Source organism: Candida parapsilosis, contig 005569 (genome assembly GCF_000182765.1).
Source record: "Candida parapsilosis strain CDC317 annotated contig 005569".
NCBI classification, from domain to species: domain Eukaryota; kingdom Fungi; phylum Ascomycota; class Pichiomycetes; order Serinales; family Debaryomycetaceae; genus Lodderomyces; species Lodderomyces parapsilosis.
This window is the reverse complement of record NW_023503278.1, coordinates 1,460,368-1,478,936: the sequence shown is the minus strand read 5'-3', so window position 1 is coordinate 1,478,936 and position 18,569 is coordinate 1,460,368. Positions and strand designations below refer to the sequence as shown.

Genomic DNA, 18,569 nt, shown 5'->3' with positions numbered 1-18,569 from the left:
AAGGTGATGTTTATTTACAAAATTTGACATACAGAAAAAAAGCAAGCAAAACCAACATTTACTCAATTGCATGGCCAAATTGTGTACACAATTGATCAATGAGTACATTCTGTGGCTATTTGGATTCTGGTGATACAAAATGCGGCATGCAAGGCAGCCAATGGTGTAAACAATACCCATCGTCTAGGTAACTTTGTGGCTGCATTGAGAAGACATTGAAGATACATTGAAGATATATTGTTCTTCTCGTGTATCTGACTGCAGATGTATCATCTTGTTTGAAAACTGCCCATGTTGACAACATTCTATGCAATTCGTTGCCACAAGCAACAAGCATGAACCCAACAAACTAAACGCGCATTTTTTTCCCCCCACAGTTGGTGCATGTGAAAATTCAAGTGCAAACTCAAGCCCACCATCATGGCTCTCAAATTGGTTGTTTATGAGTGCGAGGAGTTATATCAAAGTCGCCTTACGACGTTTGTTTGAGTTCTAGTGTTAAGAGGTGGCTAACAAACTCATTTTTTTTTTAAACAAAATTATCGGTAATGCGACCACTCTGAAGAGTCCCCATTTGGAATGAGCTAGGTGATACTAAAAAGCACCTTGGCAAAGTTGAGGTGAAGAAAAACTTATGTTATGTTGTCATATAAATGATCCTGCAATGAGGAGTTCGACCAATCGAAATTTGGGTTCAAAATTTGTGTTCCGAGTTTCCTCCATTTACTCAATGGCACCAGTTAGTTGGAGGAAAGGGTTTTGCATAATCACAAAGACGGACTTGTGGGAGTACTCCTGAGCAAGCAAGAACATGAAATTTAAAGCATACATTTGTAATTGAATTACCAATTAATTCGGTTCTCGACGGGGATAGGTATAAATCGGTGTTTCTAAATATAGAGCAGCCGTCAAAGTTGGTGCTACGGAAGTAGCTGGTCATTGTTGGACAAAGGATTTGTTTTGACATGTTGGTACCACCCCTTAAGGCTCTTAGTTATAACAAAAAAAAAATAACTAGCATTAAAAAAAGTTCTTCCGAAACTACAAAATTGATCGACACATGATCGACGGCTTTCAGCTTTTTATTCCTTGGCACTTTATTTGGACTTTGCCATGCGTGGTTATATGTACTAAAAGTGGGGGTGGGACGTCTATACGACAACCAAAGATTTGCAATAATTATACTCCATGCAAAACCTAAATGGCAAAGGGTCAGTCCGCTAAATTCGGACTCTGGGGCTTTCGAAAGAACCATTGCGTTCTGAAAATAGGGGGAGACAGAGAGAGACGACGAACATCGTCTAATTAAGAATGGTGTTGCTTGTGAGAGGAGTTTCATCACCGATCTTGGGAAAATGTATACATATAACTCCTGATTTAACCTAGGAATCGCAAACGTGAAAAGAAGGGATCCACCTGAACCTCAAAAAAACGTTTACCAGATCTTTTGGTTGTGCCATAACTTATACAAGCTTTTCAACGAGGTAGTTCAATTTTGGTTTCATTGTAAGTTTCACTATCAATTCATTCATGCGATTATTTTTACAATTTCAGGTTGTGATGTGGTTGTTGGCTGCAACGGTTTGGGGTAAAGATTTCAAAGGAGGTACCATTGTTGAATGGGGTGCACAAGATCTTAGTTTTGGAGATGTCCATGTCTTTCCCAACACCATTTGGTCAATGATAAACAATGCTGCTTCCAATTTTCGAGGAAATATCCAAGTCGATAAAACTGGTGGTCTTTATGTTTCCACCAATTCATCAGATATGCAATTATCTGCCACTGCAAGAGAATTTGCTTTACATCCGGTTTATTCGTTCATTAATGATGGTATTGTTTCGTTCAATGCAATCAAAGGTGCCCCGTTATACGCGTTTTGGATCATTGGTAAGACGTTCAAAAACACAGGAGATTTGTTCTTTTCTGCTTCTGGTGAAGGTACGGCTATCAGCGGTGTTAAATCAGAAGATTGGCATAATAATGGTAACATACACTTTTATCAAACAAAAAAGAGTGGAAGTTTTGTCCAATTGGGTAAGGATGCAAAGACATTGCAAAACGATGGACAAGTTTGTTTTACCAATCAAAATTGGCATCAGCTTGCTGGTGTGTTGGGAACTGGTTGTTTTACTGCACTGGGTAAATCATCATTCTACTTGATGAACAATGCTGTGCCATTTTCAGAGAATCAAATCTTGTATTTAGACGGTAGCGAATCTTCAATCATGGCAATCCCAACAAACTTTGGACCTTTAACTTACCATGTGAGAGGGTTTGGAACTTACGAGGATGGTAATGCAAACAAGATTGGTTTAACTGCTACGTTACGTCAATCAGACGCTGGCGAGCCTGCATGGGAATACGACGTAAAAAACGGTAACTTAACATTGCGGGTAGGTCCTTATGTTTCTAGTTTTGAAATTGGAACAGGTTATGATCCTAAAAAGTTCGAGGTCGTTAGTGATACAAGCGAAGAAATTCCTCAAGTTCATTTAGGAGCAGTGCAATACAATGGACCACCACCACAAACAGGCATACCAGCTGAATGCAAACCATGTAAGCCAATCCCAGACATACCAGAAGTTGCCAAGCCTGCACCATCATCATCGTCTACTGTTGAGACAACATTGAGAACGTCATTGTCGTCATCATCAGCTGCCACTGAAACGACTTTGGAAACAACAACATCTGCTGTAGAGACAACGATGAGCACATCATCAACTCCTGTTTCACCTACAGGTACACCTAGTCCTTCAGAAACCACTTCTGTTAGCAGTTCCTCCAAAAGTCGTCGTATCAAGACCGTTACGGTTATGGAAACAGATATTGTGATGTTTACCTCAACTGTCACCATCACTAGCACAGTGACATTATGAGCAGGTTTCAAGGACCTGAACTCTACATGGTGAGCTATGCGTACACTCATTCTAATTAGAATATATATCATATGGCAGACATGTACTGACACATTATTGTAGATTTCTCTCAATTTGCGACCACACCACATATTGATAAGTTGAAGCCAAAGAATTCTTCCGCTACTACTTACTCTATCCGCAAAATTTGACTAGAGGACAAAGATAAAATCTAAAGTTTACAGCTATGGACAGCAAACTACTAGTGGCCTATGTATGTGGGTACTACATCAACAACAGACACAACAAACATTATTATGAAGGACGGGATGTATTGTCCCGATAGCAAAAGCATGTTGAAATTATTTTTAGAATGCAACATGTGAGACAAATGATTTCCAGTTGGTAGAGGATTTGGGACTGTCATTGAAGCGATAGAAAAAGATGCTGTTCATGAGTGTAATTAATATTGGGGCCATCAGAGATTGCCTTTTGTCCGCAATGTTGATGGAGCTTTTACACGTGAATAGAACAGCATTGAATAATGTGGAGACGAATATCCCCAAACAGCTGAATAACTTGCAGTACATATCCATTAGAGGTTGAAGGGCTGCCATATGATCCAATTTACGAAGACTGTGTCGAAGAGTCTATGACGACTCACTTGATACGGCAATAAGCATAGCGCAATGATGGATAAGAAGGTACTCAATTGACGTTCGAAGAAAAGAGATAGAATCATCGAAAACAGACGATATTGCAAAAAATAGGGGGAGTAATAGCTTGGTATGTCACAGTTGACAGAATATTGAAGCAAAGAATCAATATGCAACCGAGAAATGGTCTGATCTGTCATCAACTGTTTCAATGCAGAAACAACTATGAACTGATACTTATAGCCCAACTCGTTAAATGTAAGTGTTTGTTGACCCCATTCACGAACATGAACATACAACCAAAAATTAACAAAACTCCACTCCGGCTGCTGCATTGTTTTCAAATGGTTTGTATACAATGCGTCAAAACCCTTTTTTTTTTTTAAATTTTTTTTTTTTGACAAACTCGTCAATTGCATTTCCTATTTGGAAACACATGCATGCAAATGGTACAGGAAAAAGTAGGGCAGTCAATGGTGTAAACAAATGCCATCGTCTAACTGACACAAATGTCAAGTGGAGATTCATTGTCATGCTCGTTTTTGTTCTTTTCCTTGTCGAGTATCTTGATCTTGCCTTCAGATGCATTCTGTTATTGTGAAAAAAAATCTGCCCATTTGTTGAAATCTTTACTGCAAGTTTTGTATGGCTGTGACTTACAAAGGTATACGCATGAAGAGTTGAGCGCCGATCGTTTTTTTTTATTCAGTGTTGGTTGCATGTGAAAGAAAGGAACCCCGGACCCCGAAACCGAACTCACATTACATTTATCCAATTTGAATGTTTACTGGTGATTGGTGAAGATTTTGTCTCAGAACAAAAGTGGAAGAGTGTCGTTGATGCTTTTGTTGGTGATTGAGTTCATCGCAAGGTACAGAATAATCGTCATTTAGTGTTATTGATATGCCATTCGTGATTACGGAAATGGACAATGACATACGAAATTAAGTTTTGTTAACCGAATTATCGTTTAGCGCAATGACATTAGTTTAGAAGGAGAAGGATTTATTTTCTTCTATGCATTAGCGCCAAGAAAGAGAAAAGCCACTTTAAAGTGTGGTTTCTAGAAAAAACACCTAAGGGTTTTAGGGCATGCATACATATGCGTAATTGCAATTTTTTTTGCAAAAGTCAGAAAGGAAACGAATTCGGTTCTTTGACGGGGTGGACAGTTAAGACGCAGTAATTTCTAAATTTAGAACTTAGGATGTTTTAGGTGGGGATCTTTATATTACTTTCTCTCGAGAAAAAATCTGGTTCGGTGCCAATATTTTCCGACCGGGGTAAACACAATTGACAATTGGCTTGGCTCGTTTGAGTTGGTGTTATTCGGTGCCGACGAAAATCAAAAATAATCAACGGATGTGTTGCACCAGTACAAGTTAGTCTACAAGATGGTTTCCGGCTATTCCTCGGCTGTTTATGCATCATGCAATTTTTTTTAGCAAGACCTATTGGGGGAGGGAGATATACAACAACGAAAGTGTTTTTTTTTTTCTACATTCACTGTTTCCAATGCAAAAGCTAAACCATTCTACACGCGTTTGCTGGGTTTTCTAACTTTTGAAATAGCTGTGATGGTTGTGAGCACTGGCGGCCCTTCACAAATAGGAGGGAGAGCCCAAACGTCTCAACCTTAGACGAGGATTGTTTCCAATATTGACATGCCATCATGAATAGACGGTTGTCCTTTATTCTAAGAGAAACATTATGTATAAATAGTCCTTGAAAATTACCTAACATTGAATATTGACAAGAAAAAGAGAGTCAAATAATAAAGGTTTGACAACAATCACTGAAGATTATATTTGAGGTTTTCCCTTTATAAGTCGTTTATTCTTTTAGTGAACAAAATTTTTATTAATTGATCTTTTGCTATGTTGGTTTTAGTGAAAATTCAGGTTGTGGTGTTGGGGTTGTTGGTTGCCACTGTTTGGGGTAAGGATTTCCATGGTGGTGTAACTATTGATTGGAATGCTCAAGATGTTAGTTTTGGAGACGTCCATGTCTTTCCCAACTCCATTTGGTCAATGATCAACAATGCTTATGCAAATTTTCGAGGAAACATTCAAATTGACAAGACTGGTGGGTTGTACATTTCTGGTGTTGCGCCAGATATTTATTTATCGGCCACTTTAAAAGATCTGATTCATTCATTTATCAATGATGGTATTGTTTCATTCAATGCTTTAAAAGCTGCTCCAACATATACATTTTGGATTGTTGGAAACAAGTTTGAAAACAATGGTGACTTGTTCTTTTCTGCTTCTGGTGAAGGTTCAGTCGTAAGTGCAATCAAGGCTGAAGATTGGCATAATAATGGATATCTTCACTTTTATCAAAAATTGAAGAGTGATAGTTTTGTCCAATTGGGTAAGGATGCAAAGACATTGGTGAATAATGGACAAGTTTGTTTTACCAATCAAAATTGGCATCAGCTTGCTGGTGTGTTGGGAACTGGTTGTTTTACTGCACTGGGTAAATCATCATTCTACTTGATGAACAATGCTGTGCCATTTTCAGAGAATCAAATCTTGTACTTGAACAATGGTGAAACTTCAATCATGGCAATTCCGTCGATTAATAATCCTTTAACATACCACGTGAGAGGTTTTGGTACTTATGACACTGGTATTTCCAACAAGATTGGGTTTACAGCTACATTGTACAATTCAGTGTCAGGAAAACCAGCATGGGAATACGATGCCAAGTATGGTATTTTAACCTTGTGGACTGGGTTGTATTCACATCATTTTGAAATTGGAACTGGTTATGACCCTACAAAGTTTGAAATTGTCAGTGACAAGAGTAGAGAGATTCCTCAAGTTCATTTGGGAGCAGTGCAATACAATGGACCACCACCACAACCAGGTATGCCACCAGAGTGTAAACCATGCAAGCCAATCCCAGGTATTCCAGGAATTGACCCATTACCATCAACCACATCTACAGTTGAGTCGACCACTATGCAAACATCCACTGCTTCCAAAACCACATCCAAGCATGGACTTATCAAGACAGTAACAGTGTTTGAAACTGATGTTGTTATGGTTACTTCAACCCACACCATCACCAGCACAGTGAAACCTTGAAGACTGGGGCTGAAGAAAAAGGATAAAAGAAGAAATCTATAGTCTTTGCTAATAAGATCGTGTACTTGTATGTTTTTTACATAAGGTAATTTAATTCAATCTAGTTAAAACTGAAGCGTCGTAATGTAAAGTAAAAGTGTGCTGCCGATGCGTGTTTTACCTCATTGAGTAATAGATCCGAGATTTTTTATATGTTTCGGAGATAACAATACTTTGAGTCAATTATGTACCATGACTTAAATTGCCAAGAAACGGATATAGGAAAGCGGGAAAGGATATATCACACACAACAACAACAACAACAACAATAACAACAACAACAACAGGTATAAAATAAAAAAGAAGGTCATGCCTGTTTCATTAGTAAACTGATTACGACGAGTCCAATGGGGACGTGGAATATGAGTATGCTCATATATTCAGAGTAGTTTATACGATGAATGATGTGTGGGGTTGGGTGTTGAGTCATAAAAAAAAAAAACATAACACATACAACAACTGTACAAGGAGGGGAAGGAGAAGGGAAATGTACACATAACTCCCTACCTCTTGTGATTGGAAAAGAGGAGAAGAGGATAAGAGGGGGGGGGGGAGGGGAGGATAAAAGGAAGCAAGAAGGGAGAAGCGTGTAATCTTTTAACTGCTGTTGTTAGTATTAGTTACCAACTTCTATTGGTAGTAGTATTATCTATGTCTCTCAAACCATTGAACAAGATGTACGTGTCAACATAATTATCTTTATACGAGACAAAGACGGAGAGACAGAGAGACAGAGAGACAGAGTTGCGTAAGTAATTTAAGTAATACTGCATATAATAATAGTAAGTAGTAGTGTACTAATTACCTAAAATGGAAGATGGTGGAACAATTTTTACTTACACAATACAAAGTATTGTTATTGCAAAGTGAGACACAGCCCAAAACAATACACAAGACACACACACTAAGACACTAAGACACACTAAGACTCACAACACACACACACACACACACACACACACACATATATACACACACACACACATATATACACATACATATAGGGTCACACTTGCTACCACTGCCACCTACTACTAGTCATCTACTTTGCATATATATATATTCTATATCACATGCATCTTTAACGTCTTTTTCAAAATAACTTTTACTTTGTTGCTACTGTCTAGTTGTGTATTTAGTTAGTTAGTTAGTTTCATTAGCAATTCCTGTATATAAACCGCTAGTGGTGTATGTTCTTAGTAATTACCTCAAAAAATAAAAAAAAAAGAAATTGATACCATATATATATATACACATAAATATAATACGGAAAAGGAGAGCAGATAAAACTAGCAAACAATCATCACTTTCTTCTTATAATTATACAATACACTATACACCATACAAACCATACACATCCATCATCTAATTTACTTACAATACCACTCCCTTATACCTCAACTGGATAACAACTTTATTCATTTACTTTATACCCTAAATACATTTAAACAACTTAAACACGTTACAACATAACAGAAAAAAAACAGCAACACATCAATAGCAACCACAACAGCATGACTTCATTAGCTGTTTTACCACTGTTGAAAAGAACTATGACTGATATGATGGATGAAGAGTTGTATCAGATACCATCATCACCCATTTTCACCACCACCACCACTAATAATAATAAGCAAGAAGGAGCTGGTGACAATTTCAACGATGGATTCACTTTAAACAACAATACTACTACTATTTCCACCAACTACAACCATAACTCGTCTAATAGAAACTCAATCAGCTCATCACCTAATCTACCTTTTGCTCAACTTAACACCACCACCAAAGACTCTTCCTTTTATAATAATGCTGTAAATCAAAACAACTCAAGTAACAATTTAGGTAATATGCTAAATATTCCTGATTCATTTCTTGAGCAAATTACTTCTAAGGAAGGTATTGATCAGTTTAAACAGCAACAACAACAACCAACACTAATATCAGACTCTGAGTATCAACAAGATTCACAACCAACTTATATCAACCCATTTACAAATTATGCCAATCCAAACTCATTCATAAGACCATCGCAAGCATTTTCTCAACAACAACAACAACAACTACAACTACAACAACAACAACAACAACAACACATGCAATCTTCATTATATAGATCACACAGCCCTAGTTTTGGCAACAGTTCCTTTCCTCAGCCTCCACCTTTACCTCAATCATTTCCACAAAGGAGGAGAAAGAGAATAACTACTATTGACGATTTGGAACCAACTGGTGACAAGAAAAAGAGCATAGATGAAGACTACTTGTTGTATAATCCTGATGTGTCACCAGGTCAAGTTATTCACGCTTCAGAGTTTGATGATGCATTTTATGTTCCACCGGGTAACAATAATGATATTATCAATGCTAATTCAATAGAGGAATTTGAAAATGACATTATTCCAGGGTTTGAAAATGATTATTTGTATTTGGATGACGAACATGAAGAAATTGAAGAAGATTTATCTGATGACGAAGGTGATGAGGATAATTATTTCCATGTTGATGAAGAATTTGATGATTATATCATGAGCAATTCTGGGTACAATATCATTAATAACCATTCTAATGAGTACTCAACTTTTGATGCTTTTAAAAATATATCGTTGGAGGATCATCAACATCACCAAGAGAACCAACAACATGAAGAACAACAGCATCACCAACAAGGACAACAACTGGAGCTACATGACGAAAATCATCATGATTTGGGTAATCCTGCTTTGCAAGAGTTGCATGACGAGGCGGTTATCAAGGTTGATAATGAAGACGAGTTGGAGTCTCAACCTATAGTTTCCGAAGTTTCACCCTTGTCTATTGATTTGTCATCAGCATCTACACCTGTCGAAATTGATCCTACCGCAATGACTAATGTGGATACAATACATATCAAACAAGAACCAGAAGATGACCACTTTTCAGGGCATACTGATGTTGAAGATGACGAGGATGCGATGATGGTTGATGTTTCTGATGATGATGAAAATTTTGATAGAGAAGGGCGTCAAAAAATCAAAGTCAAGAAGGAAGATGTTGATCATGAACACCCTTACAAGTTGGGTGCTGAAATTTCTGCCAATAATCCAGATCATCGTTGTGATTTGATCAATCCAAATACAGGCAAAACTTGCAATAAGCAATTTTCACGACCATATGATTTGATTAGACATCAAAACACCATACATGCATCGATGAAGAAGATTTATAGATGTGTCATATGTGAAGGAAGATATAAAGGAGGTTTGGGCAATGGTAAACAAAAGACGTTTTCTAGAAATGATGCCTTATCAAGACATATCAAGATTAAGCATAACATTGTTGGTGATGAAGCATTGGAGTTAATTAATGAAGCAAAGGAAAACGTTGAATATCATCCGGTCACAGTTGCCGTTGCTGCATAAGGAGGGCAATGGGAGAGAGAGAGAGAGAGAGAGAGAGAGAGAGAGAGAGAGAGAGAGAGAGAGAGAAACAGATTAAGTACACGATGGGATGCAATGCGATGCACACTTTTTCTCTGATGCAACCTCTATACATAGATATACATAGTTACAAATTGAATTTAAAAACTTGTACATAACTTTTTTTTCCAAGCTTTCTAGTATTCTATTTGCGGCTCTTATGGGGACCCTCTTGCTGATCGACTCTTGCATTCAGAATCGAATACACTCATTTCATATTCTTCTTCTTGTTCACCGTTGCTACTTCTTGGATACATTCCATGAGGATTGCTAGCAGCATTCAATACCAAGTTATCAACAATATCATCAACTGATTTCCTATTGGGGTTAGTTTCCATCCCCATTATTTGCTGCTTAAACCATGAATCCCCATATTTTAATGACAAGTACTGAAATGCAATATATACATCCAAGCTCATTTGAAATAACCCGGCAGCTATAAAAATAATCGAAACGTCATTGGTGCCGTATAACAAGTACGAAATCTTTGTACAATCACCACCTAGCCACGATAGGAGCAAAATGATTTTGAAATTTTCAACCGATTGGATCCGATTCAACATGAGAATTTGTGGGATCGGCAACAATGATTCAATGAAGAGACCCAATATGCCAATGGTATTTGCATAAGTGACATTATTATGGAACATTAGTGTCAACATTGCAAAACCAGTTGTAAATCCACCAAGAAACATCCAATATGAAGATTGATCCAACCATTGCCAAAACAATCCTGGTCGTTTATAGTAAACGTCAAATAATCTCAATACTTGTTTAAACGCAGTTTTGAAATAACTCCAACTTACACAAACACCATCATTCAACTGCATAACCAACCGATTGAGTAACCCCAACGATGTATAATTCTTGTGTTCAACAATATAATTCAGAGCACTTAATCGGCGTGGTAAATTCATTTCAAATTCTTGATCCCATCTCGGTAATGGAGTGAGCAACTCTGGATCATAATTATGAGGACGATATCGTAAACTTATTCGAAGCAAAAAAAACTGGATAATAATCATAACTATTGATTGTCGCAACAAGGTTATCTCATATGGTTGACACAAGTAGTAGAAAATACGCAATATGCTCGCCATAAACATTGTGCCACAAATGTCTATACTGAACCCCAAAGATGTTTGTCGTTTGTAGATTGATATGCATGTTGATCCATATGAGAAGAGCGGCGTGAAAGTCATGAATAAATTGATGCACTTTTGTAAATCTGGTAGATAGTCCAAGTAATAGAGGTAGTCTTCTGGTAATAAAGATGAACCAGTATTTTGAGAGGGTGACTTGACTTGTGGTGATGACATTGCTTAAAACTGTAGTGAGTGTTCGTGGATGTTTTTGAAGTATATTTTTACTTTGCTTATGTCATATATATAAGATTCTCGGGACTTGTGGGAAAATTGGTGCAATGAACAACAAAGTTGTGGAAGTAAATGTAGAAAGACGTAATGAGTGAGGCAGTTCGTTTGAGACACAGTGGTTATAATGAAGCGATAGTTACTGTTACACTATGAATTGTGAGTTTATCTGCTGGTTGGTTGGAAGGAAGAAGTTTATTTTAATTTAGCTTTCTTTTTTTTTTTTTTTTTTTTCAAGGAGGTTTTCGTTTTAATCCGGACTTTAAAAGAAGGTTATTTTTTTCTCTCCGGATAAACTTTCAGCAAAAGCTACACATTATCCCTTCTACGTATTAAGAAGAAGCGTAAATGTTCATAAAATTAATCATTAAATAAATACATATATGTGTAATGGCGTAAATTCAAAAGTCCTGAGTGTCCCGTCTCGGATCAACATTGTTTATGTTCTTATCGATTGGGTGACCTATCAGGAGTGATTGGTCTCGATTGATGGATATTTCGTCTTCTGAATCGATAAAAACTCTCATCGTCGTCGTCGTCATCATCATCATCATCATCATCTTCTTCTTCTTCTTGTTTGTCTCCGTTTCCATCATCACCATTCGTACCGTCATGCACGTCCTCTTCATCCCTTCCATGAACACGTATGCGAGGAACTGGTGCATACCTCGTATCACCATCAGCACCATCATCATCAAAATCATCTTCGTTTTCCGAATCGGTAACGTATCCACTACGATGTCTAAACAACGAATGAGTATCACCCAATCCATCGCCACCATCATACGTCAAATGCAGCAATGTGTGCCTGCTAGCATTATGATTCAATGCCAACTTGTTTCGAATCACCGACTTGGAGGAGCTGATACTTGATTGTCTTCTCAAAGGACGATATAATTGTTCATACTCCTCTTCCAGTTTTTGCTGCTGTTGCTGCTGGTGTTGTAGCTGCCCACTTCGATCTTGATCGTCTTTGGATGCATGATAATGAGGTTTAAACGTAAACGGTTTCAGTTGAGCGATATCAGTCACCTGCTGAGGTTGATAGCAGTCACCAGTGGTCGATGTATCTTCCTCGTCTTCATCATCGTCGTCATCATATTCGTCGTAGTCATAACCATACTGATCATACTGGGCAGCATAATCATTCAGGTCATCAAACACGGCACTACTGAAAAAACGCAAGTCATTGCTCGACAAATAACCACCTTCTCCAGCATCATAAGTATTTGACGATTGACTGGATCTAATCATTCTCCTCTTTTGAGGCAACTTCAGTTGAAAGTCATGTTGACACAATTGCCCATACTTGTCAATTTCAACCATTAAGGTAAACATATCCTTCTCTTCAATCAACTTGCCTCCAAAGCGGCATTTTTCATAAGTGGCAATCAACTTGGGAATATTTGGCATGTTTTTTGTTACATGTCCGGGATCTTCAATCTCCAATATCTGTTTATAAATAGACAACAACATCTCCTTAACTGATAAATTCACCGGTAGGTCATCAACTGTGAATACTTTGCCAATTTGGAACTTGTCACTGAGACTCTGCAACACATCTTCATAAGAAATATTTGGTGGTAGAAGTTTCCCTTCCAAACCAGGATTACGATTCTGAATGTATTCTGGCGGTGATAACCCAGAATGATTTAAAGGGTAGTTTTGATGCAAAGGACCAGCTTTTCGTCCAACATCAACACTATGTTTCAACTTGAGATCGATATAATGGAAAACATCCTTGGGATAGTCGCCTTCAAATGGGATATATAACGATTTTGATGAAACATCATTCATGGCCACTCTAAACGAATAAACTCTACCCAAATACATAACCAATGAAAAGAATAAAAACGCCACACAAACAATAATAACAAGAAAAGTCTTGACTGCAATAGCATTGGTTGCTTTCAAAGTTTGTACAATGACATCAATGGGTGTGACGGCAATGAATGCCAACATGATAATAATGATGATGATCAATGAAATAGAGTACAACCAAGTCAATACCCGCTGTGACAAATTTAGGATATTGTTTGCACGCGGTTTCGAGGTATTGGGAGTAGTGGTGTATGTAGTTGTAGCTCTATTCAATACTGATCCACCACGTTGCGACTCCGTAAACATAGTTTGAGCAGACGTTGACACGAAACTTGCTGGCCTTGTTGGTTGCGCAAGTATTGCATTAATCAAATGAGGGTTCTGATGTTCTTCATCCATGGGGTCAATAGATTCAATCAGCGGCGATCGAGTTATTGATCCTGAATAAGGCGATATATATCCACGAGTCAGATGCGAACGAGCCAATGGTCTTGCATGAGGAAATCTATGGTGCGAGTGGGCAACAGGACTAGTGGCTGTTCTTGATGATATACTAGTGACACGATGACGATGACGCTGAAATGGTTGTGGTGGTGATGGCGGTGAAGAAGGTGCTCGTGATCTTACTTGTGGTTCATTATGGTCTGATGTGGGTGAATTTAGTCGATAATTATCCAAGGATTGAAATGAAAGGTTGTTGGATAGGTCACTATGGGGACTACCCTGTCGTAGTACACCTTCATGAGGTTGAGATGTCTCCGACGGCAGGCGCAAATGCAAATGCAAATGTCGGTTCACCATTGATAACTTTTCTACTGAGTTGATTTAGCTTATTGTCATATAATGTTCATAGGTAGTAGTTGATCGGGTATTGTTGTCCTTGACGAGTCTATGTTGCTCTGATTGCTATTCCATATATATGTTTTTATGATATGCTTGGGTGAATTATTGTATGAGATATAAAGTTAGAGAGAAAAAAAAAAAGAAATTCTTGGACAGGGCTGAGGAAAACCACATCGCTACCAAATTTACCCCCATACAATTTATGCCCATCATATCCCTAATAAAAATATGCACCTCATTTCCTTTCATACTCTATACTGAACAATTCTAGGGGTTCGATCTTTTCATATCTTATGTCACCTGGTTGATATTTATCCCTTGGAAATGTTAAATTAACACCTCGTGAAGAACCAAACCAATTAATATACAAGTTCTTTGCAATTGAGTGGGTATCAAATACATTAACGAAATCATTGTGTTTCCTTTTGTAAACATTATTCAAGTACTCTCTGGTGGTTATGTTTTGACTTGTCAAGAACAAATGGAAAGCAAGTAATAACAAGGGGTACAATAGCGCCACAATTGAATAAATTATCAAAAACAAACTTAATGGAAAGTGTTTCACAGACTGAGACATGCTTGCGACATCGGAAACCTCTCCAATTTGATAATAGCAAAGTTGCACTATTGAAATAATTAGTAGGTAAATGCACCCAACACAAGCCAACAACAAAAACCACAAAAAGTACATGTAATTCCTCTCCCCAACGCAGTTGTTTAAAAACACACAATGATGGTCATGGTTCAAAATACACACTTGACATGTACCACAGTGACTTGTTCTTGGCGGACGCCAAATATGACACGTTGAACAATACTTGACGACAACTCCATCTTTGGTGTTTCCATATGATGGCAATGTAATGCTATTGAAATATTCATCCGGCGGATTATCAACTTTCTCATTGTTTATAGATTTCGGAATATGCAAGTTTTTCGGCAACATACCTGCATCGCTTGTGGCAGCTTTCCAGAAATGACAAAATGCAAGCAACCAAATATAGATGAATGTAATCACCACTGCCGGCAGCAAATGGTGCCACTGCCACTTAGCTTCAAATATGCAATAGATTACTACAGGAATAACAATTAACGCACCAGTTATGATATTGATTGGTTTACCTTTGATGCTGAGTAGGCGACCACCGAAAAAGAAGACAAACTTCACATCTGGATCCTTTTCAATTTCATAGTTCTTGCCTGAGGATGAATGAGTTTGATACTTTCGTTTCAACACTGGATCCATGATTAGCCAATTAGTGATGAACCTGTGGATGAACGGCAACGATCTTGATCTCACCTTGATTTCCTCATGATGATAATCATGTTTAGATCTACTCGATTGAGTTTGTCGTAGTGACACTTCTTCTGGGTGCGAGTTCAAAGATATATGGTTTAACGTTAAGCTCAGTTTTAATACCGGGTATCCGGCTGAACTGTCATTTGTGGAGATCATGATGATACAGCATTTTCTCCACAATTGCTCTTTTTGATGGAGGAGGAAACATTCAAAATATATGCTGAAATTTTTTTTTTTATTTTTTTGTTAGACATTACAAGCTTATACACCATGTTTAGATCACGACTAATACAACTACAGAGACGACCACTTTTGTCAAGCTCATACGCATCGCCATGCACGCGTTCGCAGCTACAGCAGATACGTACCCTTAAACTTTCCACTAATGCAGCTGCAGGATTAAAATCGTATGGTACAGTTATCAACATTCTTGCAGGAGCTTATATCGGAGGTTTGTTGGTTTCGCTAGGGTCATTTTACTTTTTATACCACGATGCAAATGAACGACAGACTATACCATTTGAAATTAGTTTCGAAGATCAAATTGAAGCGGTCAAGGCGATAAATAAACATGACGTTTTGGGTAAACCAAACTATGCTGTTAAACATTATCGCAAGATCCTCTTTGACTTGGCAAAACAAGTGGATCCAAGTATAGATGAATCACAATTTGAAAACTACAATATCCCCATCATTGATTCAAAAGTTTTAGTGTACGATAAATCAAACCGATTTGCCAATTTTTACATTGACATGATTTTGAGATACAGCAAAGCACTTTTAGCCAAAGGGGAATTGAACACGTCGATTGCCACGTTGAGAAAGATTATTGATGATGATTTGATTTATTACAAGTTGGGAGACGCCGAAAGATTATCTGAGTGCAGCCGATTGTTGGCAAAGATGAGCCAGGATCCCAACGACAGAATACAAATTTTACAGAGATCGATTGATATGTTGTCAAAGACATATTCGTCAATTCAAATCAATGAGGACTATACCTTGAAACAGAATAGTAAAATATCCGATGAGTTGATTAATTGCTTGAACGATATGGCTTTCCAATTGGCAAAAATATCGCAAGTTGTACCAAAAAAGAAGAAGCCAGTGCTATTGAATGAATCGCTAGCAATTTATTTGTCGACTTTACAAGCTTTGACAACCATTCGGGAGAAATTGGAAACTCGAAAGGCAAATCAGTCAAATTATCCTTTGTTCAATGTCGATCGAGAAAACTTGATCACTCACATTTGTTCAATCAAGGCTCATGTTAGTGAAATACTTTGGGCGCAAGGTTTCAAACAAGATGCAATCAACTGGTCAGAAGAGATCTTGGATGAATTGTACTATGATCATGCATCATCACCAAAAGTGTCACCTATACTAGAAAACGTGTTGAACAATTTAATTGATATGTACTCGATACAAAAGAAGTCAACTGATATAGAAAGATGTCAAGGGTTGAGAATGGATTTGAAAAAGTCTGAAAAACCAAATGACATGGATGATAGGCTTAAAAATTGGTATGAGAGTGTCATCAATAGGTGGAGCAGAATCATTTACGATCAAGGTCCATTGGGTATAATTTTGGTGCCGTTGCAAGAACGATATGGACCAGGAAGAAAGATTAGAGAACTTGAAGAATTCGAAAAAGAAGATGAGATGTAATGGAGATGTTGGAGGGCCGTACCCGTAGTATTAAGGGCTAGGTGTGTGTAAATAGGTTCAACTTGTTTAATAACTTTGCTTGAGTAGTGGATACGTAGCTGTGCACTTTCACATCTTTACTCTGGTTAGATGTTCCGCAGATTGCGGAGCTAAAAGAAAGAAAAAAATTGAACCCTAGTGACTTCCCTACTCTTCTACATAACCATGACTGTGCGAGCATCATTGACCGTCAAAGCAGCAAAGAAACAGCTACGAAATCAAATCAAAGCCAGCCTCAAAACAATCTCACAGGAATCATTGGCTTCTCAGTCGCAACACATTTTATCAAGACTTGTCAATAATCCCACATTTCAAAATGCACAATCAGTAGCTGTGTTTATGAATATGCCGGATCTGGAGATTAAAACTCTTCCTATCCTAAAGCAATGCTTTCAATTGAACAAATTGGTTTACTTGCCCCGATGCAATACAGTGCCCGTGAAGCATCGGAAACCAAACCATCTCTCCATGCTCAGGATTGCCACCTATGACGATGTTTTACAGTTGCAACCACAAGGTAAGTACCAGCTACTCGAACCAACCGTTGGTGAGGACGCATTAGAATTGGGGGATTTGGATCTCATCTTATTACCAGGAGTAGCATTTTCAACCACTTTACAACGATTAGGCCACGGCGCTGGGTTTTACGATGAATTCTTATCAACTTACAAGCAAAAATGGTCTAAATTACCAGCTTTGATAGGCCTTGCGTTACAAGAACAAATTGTTCCGGAAAACAGCTTGCCAGTCGAGGATCACGATTACGGTCTCGATCAGATAATAACCAGCTCACGTACATTTCCTTCATTACCACAAATTTGAAGAATGAAATGGGAAATAAAAGAGTCTATTAACTCACGTATACACCAATTATGCAATTCTCCAACATTCGGTCGACGTTAACCCAACTGTGATATTTATTAAACAAGCTAGTGCCATCCCTACCAGCACATTTCATTATCTCTTCAACTCCACCAGGATGGAAATTGACATACGGAGTTATGTTGAAAACTTTCCCATTTATACAAGTCCAGCAATCAGATCGGCTCTTGTGTTTTTTCAACTCTTCTTTATTGATTTTTACGTATTGCGGTGGTGGTGTAGATGGATCAACACCTCTTAATTTGTGTCTAGGTTGAGTTCTATTCAAATGCGCCCAATCCAACGGAGAGTGACCTGGCTGTAGCACTACTTTTTGTCGAGCACGTGCTTGAGATGAAGGTGATGTAAATGATGGAGATAGTGAGGATGCTGTAACTTCTCCTCCTGCTGCACGTTGAGCCGAGTTTAATGCAGGGAATGTCCCATTTGAAACAGTTGGTGGGGGTCGAAGTGACAGTGACGGAGGTCTTAGCGAGCTCCTTGAGGCTAGCCCTTGGTTGGTGTCCCCTACCTTCTTGCTTAATTCATCTAGACTTGAGACCATT

At 38.0% G+C, this 18,569-nt stretch overlaps 9 protein-coding genes across 9 annotated transcripts; 5 read left to right on the top strand and 4 right to left on the bottom strand. All coding sequences in view use genetic code 12, as the record gives it.

Moving 5' to 3' along the window:
* Nucleotides 1–1,560: 1,560 nt before the first annotated feature.
* CPAR2_106920 (uncharacterized protein) lies at nucleotides 1,561–2,877 on the top strand (the record flags this gene model as incomplete). Its single annotated transcript, XM_036806952.1, has 1 exon — nucleotides 1,561–2,877. One exon carries the CDS (start codon nucleotides 1,561–1,563, stop codon nucleotides 2,875–2,877), a length of 1,317 nt encoding a protein of 438 aa, XP_036663837.1.
* Nucleotides 2,878–5,389: 2,512 nt separating this feature from the next.
* Nucleotides 5,390–6,604, top strand: CPAR2_106910 (uncharacterized protein; the record flags this gene model as incomplete). The annotated part of the gene is made up of 1 exon (XM_036806951.1): nucleotides 5,390–6,604. The coding sequence occupies one exon, from the start codon at nucleotides 5,390–5,392 to the stop codon at nucleotides 6,602–6,604; it is 1,215 nt and encodes a 404-aa protein (XP_036663836.1).
* Nucleotides 6,605–8,157: 1,553 nt separating this feature from the next.
* On the top strand, nucleotides 8,158–10,041 carry RPN4 (stress-regulated transcription factor; the record flags this gene model as incomplete). Its single annotated transcript, XM_036806950.1, has 1 exon — nucleotides 8,158–10,041. The coding sequence occupies one exon, from the start codon at nucleotides 8,158–8,160 to the stop codon at nucleotides 10,039–10,041; it is 1,884 nt and encodes a 627-aa protein (XP_036663835.1).
* Nucleotides 10,042–10,256: 215 nt separating this feature from the next.
* CPAR2_106890 (uncharacterized protein) lies at nucleotides 10,257–11,417 on the bottom strand (the record flags this gene model as incomplete). Its single annotated transcript, XM_036806949.1, has 1 exon — nucleotides 10,257–11,417. One exon carries the CDS (start codon nucleotides 11,415–11,417, stop codon nucleotides 10,257–10,259), a length of 1,161 nt encoding a protein of 386 aa, XP_036663834.1.
* Nucleotides 11,418–11,918: 501 nt separating this feature from the next.
* On the bottom strand, nucleotides 11,919–14,093 carry CPAR2_106880 (uncharacterized protein; the record flags this gene model as incomplete). The annotated part of the gene is made up of 1 exon (XM_036806948.1): nucleotides 11,919–14,093. One exon carries the CDS (start codon nucleotides 14,091–14,093, stop codon nucleotides 11,919–11,921), a length of 2,175 nt encoding a protein of 724 aa, XP_036663833.1.
* Nucleotides 14,094–14,370: 277 nt separating this feature from the next.
* On the bottom strand, nucleotides 14,371–15,591 carry CPAR2_106870 (palmitoyltransferase; the record flags this gene model as incomplete). Its single annotated transcript, XM_036806947.1, has 1 exon — nucleotides 14,371–15,591. One exon carries the CDS (start codon nucleotides 15,589–15,591, stop codon nucleotides 14,371–14,373), a length of 1,221 nt encoding a protein of 406 aa, XP_036663832.1.
* Nucleotides 15,592–15,705: 114 nt separating this feature from the next.
* CPAR2_106860 (uncharacterized protein) lies at nucleotides 15,706–17,103 on the top strand (the record flags this gene model as incomplete). The annotated part of the gene is made up of 1 exon (XM_036806945.1): nucleotides 15,706–17,103. One exon carries the CDS (start codon nucleotides 15,706–15,708, stop codon nucleotides 17,101–17,103), a length of 1,398 nt encoding a protein of 465 aa, XP_036663831.1.
* A 204-nt stretch (nucleotides 17,104–17,307) lies between these two features.
* Nucleotides 17,308–17,964, top strand: CPAR2_106850 (5-formyltetrahydrofolate cyclo-ligase; the record flags this gene model as incomplete). Its single annotated transcript, XM_036806944.1, has 1 exon — nucleotides 17,308–17,964. The coding sequence occupies one exon, from the start codon at nucleotides 17,308–17,310 to the stop codon at nucleotides 17,962–17,964; it is 657 nt and encodes a 218-aa protein (XP_036663830.1).
* A 28-nt stretch (nucleotides 17,965–17,992) lies between these two features.
* On the bottom strand, nucleotides 17,993–18,568 carry CPAR2_106840 (uncharacterized protein; the record flags this gene model as incomplete). The annotated part of the gene is made up of 1 exon (XM_036806943.1): nucleotides 17,993–18,568. One exon carries the CDS (start codon nucleotides 18,566–18,568, stop codon nucleotides 17,993–17,995), a length of 576 nt encoding a protein of 191 aa, XP_036663829.1.
* Between the last annotated feature and the right edge of the window lies 1 nt (nucleotide 18,569).